The sequence below is a fragment of the Scleropages formosus genome, chromosome 13 (genome assembly GCF_900964775.1).
Source record: "Scleropages formosus chromosome 13, fSclFor1.1, whole genome shotgun sequence".
Lineage (NCBI taxonomy): Eukaryota > Metazoa > Chordata > Actinopteri > Osteoglossiformes > Osteoglossidae > Scleropages > Scleropages formosus.
In genome coordinates, this window is record NC_041818.1 from 23,279,322 (window position 1) to 23,286,457 (window position 7,136).

A 7,136-nucleotide genomic window follows, 5' to 3' on the forward strand; every position below is an offset into this window, starting at 1 on the left:
GGCAGGGGGTACTACGCTTTCTCATAAATATTCAAATTGAGGTAACCGTCAGGCTTACTTCAAGCAACCCTGCTTACCAATAAATGGGTGCGCACCTCCCCTGGGAAATAACTCCAGTTTTCTCCTCAGACTGGTCAAAATCAGACGGGGTCAAGAATCACCTGTTTTAGCTTTTGAAGCATTAATCCGTACATTATAAATAGAAATGAAAGCATACAAAATGAAAGCATCAATGAAAATGAAAGCAAATGAAAGAGTCAATGAGATGTGTTAAAATTGTAATTCTCCAAATAGCGAGTGTATGTATATATATATATATATATATATGTAATATACTATATATTGTATATATACACTGCATAAAATATATATACTGTAGGCACTCATACAGACACACACACATATATGAATACACACATACATTTTATTTTAGTATGTGCTGTGCGTGTTAGGGACGGCTACATTATCAGAGGTGGGTCACAGCCTAAACAGTGTGAAACTAAAAGATTATGTTTTATAAGAGGTGAAACCTCTCATTAGACCAAAATGAAACCATATTAAAGTGACCACCAGATCATCATGCTCCTACTGACCCTCTCCAGGCATGATGTCCTTTAACAGTGAAATACTCTATTTATTTGAGTCCACAATAAAGTCATACAGTTCTTGGGAGTCATATAGTTACCAGGATCGCCACATGGCAACGTCACGCCTCATCCAGCACCCCCAGCAACTCCTTCCCAAACAGCAAAGCTCAATTTATTAATTGCAACGAGGAGCGACCAAACTGTCAACTGGAGGATCCAGGAGCCACTGACAGATGGTGCAGAAGGGCAACCCCCCCCCCCCCCCCAACTACAGACCGCTAGCAGGGGGTCCCAGGGGCTGTCACCAGTTGCGCCCTGGAGTAACGGGCGGCAAATCGGTCGTTACAATATTGTAATTCACTACGGAAATAATAATAATAATAATAGTAATAATAATCATAATAATAATAATTTGGAAAGAAAGTGGAAGATTAAGATTAGTCCAGAAAAAGTGATATTTATGAATAATTATAAATGCCTCATGAGAGAAGCTCAAAGGCCTTTTTTTTTCTGAAAACGCAGGGAAATTAAAAAGGCCCTTTTTACAATCCATTGCCCTTTTTAGAAAGAATTTTCTGTCACATTGTTATAGAATTTATATGTGACACACCAACCATGCAGTTTGGAAACACGCATAATATTGCAGGTGCAATAATAAAGCAAATAAATCTGGCGGTACGGGAAAGTGATCAAGGGTTGTTGACAGAGCAGATCCTGAACAAACCTTAGAACAGTGCTTCGATCCTCAGGACAGTAGGAAAGTGTGTGAAGCCTTGCTTTGATGTTATCTGACGAAGTTTTAACTGTAACGAGATCAGATTCAGCTTCATTCTTCCCATCGAATATCTCATCATTCAGCCGCACGGATTTATTCATGATATAAGACAGGAGTTTCGGTTTGAAAAGTATAGACATGCGCAGGTACAGCTGGTGACTTAGTGCTTGTTGGTGTTGCCTTCACAGCAGAACACTGTGGGTTCGAATCCCACTTTCAGTACTACTCTCGCGCAAGGTACCTAAAACTGCTCTGCTAAATGATCCTCGTCGCATAAATGGGTTAATAGTCTCGAAACAGAGTAACACTGTCAGTCGCTTTGGAGACACTGAATGAGTCAATGTGATGTACAGTTGATATACTGCGTTTAACCATTACGCATGACAGTGGTTGGAGCTACTGCCTCTGGACGCAAAGGTCGCAGGTTCGAATCCCATTTCTAGCTGCAGCACCTTGAGCAACGTACGTACCCTGAATTACTCTGGTGAAATAGCTCAGCTATAAACGGGTTAAGAAGTCCGTTCGGCTAAATGAATAAATGTGAAGATCGCAGTGTGATGGAAACAATGTACATGCGCTATCATGCTTCAAAGATATCAGTGTGATCTCCCTGTGCCGTAGTGTGGGCGACCCACGCGGGACTATTGCACGAAATGCGCGTGCAGGTGACGTGCGGTTCCCCGCAAACCCATTTGACAGGAGGTCGGTACCAGCACTCGGCCCGAGGCGCCGATCCTACCGGTTACACACACACAAAAAAAAAAAAACGCGCGTCAGAAACCAGCAAAACGTGTTATTGGGGATAATTGGTTTGATCGATCCCTTTCAAGTGAATCTTCAAAGCGGAGGCAGCGAGGAATGAAATTAAAAGCGCGTGGAACGACCTTTCAGTTAAAATACCACGTAGAAATCATAGGGCACGCGCAGCTTATAAATTAAATTATTTACAGGATCAGTTGTATTATGACAAGTTTAATCTCCACATGAGAAATAACCATGACACCCAAGAGGATCGTATCCTTTAAAACTGAGCTAAAAAGTGAAAAGGTTTCGAAAGCCTCATGTAAAAGATTTTAAAAAGCCAGAAATTACTCATCCCATTTTAGAGTATGGTGTATATTATGTATTGCATTTTATTAAAGCACTAAAGCAATCAGGGAAGCATTAGTTACAAAAAGAGAACATAAAAACAGTTCAGTCAAATGTTTTATACAAATTTATTAACCGTTTTCAAAAAGATGTACAAATGAGTTTAAATAAGTCTCCCAGCCTGTGATAAGGGGGTCAACCTGACACCCCCCAAAATACCACAGACAAATTACAAATATGAACATGCCAGAGGTCCACAAGTTAAAAAAAAAAAAAAAAAAAAAACTTTTCAGTTGCTATAAATAAAAAAATGCACTTAAGATACACACAAAAACTAGTTTTTGTGGAAAAAAAAAAAAACACTACACAGATTTGGACACGGGAAATACAGACTGGATGCACATGATTCTACAAAATAAGTGTAAACATGTCCTGGAGCTTCTCCCCTCCTACATGACCGAGACCAAGCAGCTTCTCAATGAAGCGACGCGAACCTTTGTACGAAAATAGGATTAGAGCACTTTTTCCTTTGAAACAAGTCCATTTCAACAAGTCGGCTGCCTTTGCCCACAAATAAAAGCCCCTTTTTCAATAAAGGGGTCTCTGGACTCATGAGTTCATAGCAAGGATTTGTCAAGACTTTTCTGTTGCTCAAACACACATTGCATTTAAAAAATAAAGTTCAATCCCCGAAGAGTCCGAGGTTAAAATGTTCAAGTATTCGTGGTGAAAGAAAAAAAATAAAAAATAAAAAAACACAAGTCAAAAGTCTTTTTAAATGTGGGTGAGCGGTAGGGTTCCGTTGACGCCCGTCGCCGCGCTCTGGTAATGCGGGTGGACGCTGTGCAACCGGGTGGTCTGCAGACTGGAGGGGTCCGCAGCTTCTCCTCCAGGTGGGAGATACATGCTGATCATATCCCTCAGGTCTCCCAGACAAGCCCGCTGGGAGTGAGACGTGATGGCAGGCGGAGGGGAGCTCTGCTCCGTCTTGCACGCTGAGCTTATGGTGCCCAAGCCCATGGCGTTGGTGCTCTGCTGGGGGTACGCTGGAGACATGCTGTACGTGGAGCCCGCGTTCATGTAGGTCTGAGCCGAGGACATCATGGGGTACTGGAGCCCTGCCATCTCGTACCGGTGCATCTGCTGGATCTGGGGGCTGTTCATGCTGGGATGCTGCGAGTAGCCCAGCTGCTCCTGCATGATGGAGTAGGGGCTGTTCGACCAGCCGTTCATCTGGGTGTAGTTGTCCATGCGCTGTCCAACGGAGCCCACGTTGTTCACGGGGTTGGCACCCGGCGCCAAAAGACCCCCAGGCAGTGAATACTTGTCTTTCTTGAGCAGGGTCTTGGTCTTCCGGCGGGGTCGGTATTTATAATCCGGATACTCCTTCATGTGCATGGCTCTCAGGCGCTTGGCCTCGTCGATGAAGGGTCTCTTCTCAGCATCGGTCAGCAGCTTCCAGTCTGCGCCCAGGCGCTTGCTGATCTCCGAGTTGTGCATCTTGGGGTTCTCCTGGGCCATCTTCCTCCGCTGACCCCTCGACCACACCATGAAGGCGTTCATGGGCCGCTTGACCCGGTCGCGGTCGGTGGCGCCGCTGTTCTTACCGGCAGGGTTGGCCGAGGGCAAAGAGCTCTTGAGCTCCGTTTCCATCATGTTGTACATTCAGCTGCCGTGCAAGGGTTCGAGAGCCCGAAAGCGGCCAAAAAAGTCTGGGAAGAGGTAGAGATCGCAAAGTACCCGGGCGAGTGGTGAAGAAGCGCTGCGTGTGAGGTTTCTCCTTCCTTCGCTTCTCCGTCTGTCTCCAAGACTGAGCCAAAGTCTGCAAACTTGTCCTCCGAGCTCAGATGTTAAAAGTGGCTCCGACAAGTGATCGGCGGTGACAGCGGCACAATGCGCGGCCTCCAGCCAATCAGAGCTCGCCTTTCGCTTCCCGTCCAACCCGACGGGTTTGCGCGTAAGTGCGAGAAGCGGCGCAGAATAAACACCCCCTGCGACTTTCCCTCCAAATATGAATTTATCATGTTCCTAATCATGGAATTGTTTTTCCTCTTAAAGTAACCTGAAATTCCCAACTTCTTGCTATATGAGAGTTCAAGTCAAGCACTTTAAAGGATAAAAAGTTGATACTAGGAAAAAAAAAAAAGAAATCACGTTTCAGGTTTACTGATTTACTGCTTTTTTTTTTTAAAATATGAAATGCTCATTTATTTACTCTAAGTTGTGCGTCGCTTTGCGTCAACGAGTCTACTAAACCAAGAAATGTAAATATAAATATAATTTTTTGAGTTATAACCAGTTTAGGCTGTACTGCAGGGTATGTTGCAAAATATCTGCGGGGTGAAGTCAAGAGTTTAGTCTCGTGAACTGAGGAATATCACCGCAATATCACTTCAATGTTTTTATTTCTCTCATTTTTTTGTTTAGTGTTATTGATCGATTCGTTTAATTATTGAAAAATCTGTTAGTTTTTTTAATCACTTTTTTCTCACTTTCGAAGACCAAAAAAGTAACTTTGGATGACCACAGAAGCAGAAAAAGAAACCTTAATTATTTTTGTGTCTCTTTAAAGCGGGGTTTCAGAGAGGTCCCTAAACACAGAAATGCTATTTTTTTTTTTTTTTGCAAAAAAACAAATTCAGAATGAAAATCGAAGCATTATTAATATTAATGGTTGTTCTTATTTCACTGAGAGTAGGAATAACCCGGAGGAGCGGAAGGAACCTGTTACAATGATCTGCACTCGCGTGCCGCACGTGCTCGTGGTGAGGGAGACGAGTGTTTAACACCCCCAGGAAAATACTGTACGTACCCTATCAATGAAACACACTCTCACAGCATATGACAGTACATATCATCACCATAATCCAACTGGGAAATTTATGAAATCTATGAAATATTAACCATACAATGTTTCTTTTTTTTTTTTTTTTTGTTGCGTGGCACAGTTGCGCGTGGAAATTATAGCCCACATTCAATTTCTACTGTGCAAACTGGGTTCGCCTCTCCCAGTTTCTGCAGGGCAGACACTCAAACCCGGGGAATGACGCATGAACGATAAAGTTCCTTTAAGACATTTAAACCAGTGGAATAAATAGCGAGGCATTTGCGCCATCGCGTGGTGTCAAGAAATCCTCGGGATCCCGAGATGCCCTCAAACATTATTTATTAACATTTACATTTATTTATTAAGCAGACGCTTTTCTCCAAAGCGACTTCCAATGAACTGTATGTAGTGTTATCAGCCCACACACCTTATTCACCGTGGTGACTTACACTGCTAGATACACTAGTTACAATGGGTCACTTATCCATACATCAGTGGAACACACACACACTCTCTCTATGTCACTCACACACTATGGGGGAACCTGAACAGCATGTCTTTGGACTGTGGGAGGAAACCGGAGCACCCGGAGGAAACCAACGCAGACACGGGGAGAACTTGCGAAAAACATATAGAGAAATATTTCAGCAGTTTGAGAAACTGGGAGCCTCTGCTGCACTGAGATGAAAGCTGCAAAACTGAAGCTCTCAGAAAGGGAACTGAGATACTTCATGTACTAAAAAATAAACATATTAACATATTATAATGGGCGCGTCACCCCGATTTTACACATTAAACCGAAAGGTGATTATGATACATTAAATACAATGGAAAGAAGGCTTCAATTTCGTTTTCATTTTGTTTCCCGCGCTCCAGTGGCGACACAGTGGAGCAAGAACCCGAATTGTCGGCTTTGATTCACACGAGTGTGTGAGCGACACGCGGGGTGAGATCTTCTCCACTTCCTGCGTGGGTCAGCGTGGAGATGTCCTCCCACACCTTTGGCCAACTCACGCGTGACGAATTGGATGAATATTTATCACAGGAGTCCAGTATGTGATTTTCCTTCATGTTTTGTCCTTTTGTCTATTTGGTCTTGTCTTCCATGCATAGGTGTAGCATTGATTGTTCATTAATTTTGCACATCTGCATTATGCGCCACCAACACCACTGTCTAGTCTTCTGCATCATATATTACATTTACATCAAATTTACATCGAATTTACATTTCATTTGCATGTATTCATTCAAAAGAGACTTTTAATGCAATACATACGTTTAGTAAACAAGCAGGGTGTGGGAAAATATGCTTCACAAAATTTACATAACTGTAATTTTTAATGAAAATAGGTGACATACATGAAGCTCCCCATCTGTGTACCACAATTATATATGTAGTGAATTGTGCTACACTGAGGCTAAAGAATTCATCAGACTAAGATAAGGTAAATTATGTATAAATGTATATATATATATACTGGTGTAAATATATACACCAGTTTCCTGTGACTGGAGGACAGATGAACTCATTCCTCCAGAATCCCAAATTAATACTGCAGAGAAGAAATGAAGCACCATATTTCCAGGTTTACTAATCTACTTTCATAAATTTGTTACAAAATAATATTAACAGGGCTGGAAATGGGCTAATAGTGAGCCAATAAAGTTAATTTATTATGACAGTATACTAGATTTGTTTCTCTACATAATTATATATCAGTTTCCTTCATTCAGTGCATAATTCACACACACACACACACACACACACACACAGTGCATAATTGTTTTTTTGTGTGAGGTATTCCCATTCAAAATATATTTCAGACCATAACATTCCAACTAAATTGCACAATTATAT

The 7,136-nt window shown here is 42.2% G+C and overlaps 1 protein-coding gene across 1 annotated transcript; it reads right to left on the bottom strand.

The window, feature by feature from the left end:
• Window positions 1-2,754: 2,754 nt before the first annotated feature.
• Window positions 2,755-4,303, bottom strand: LOC108922984 (transcription factor Sox-3-like). The gene has a single exon (XM_018733417.2). The coding sequence runs from the start codon at window positions 4,114-4,116 to the stop codon at window positions 3,226-3,228; it is 891 nt and encodes a 296-aa protein (XP_018588933.1). The 5' UTR covers window positions 4,117-4,303; the 3' UTR covers window positions 2,755-3,225.
• Window positions 4,304-7,136: the final 2,833 nt, after the last annotated feature.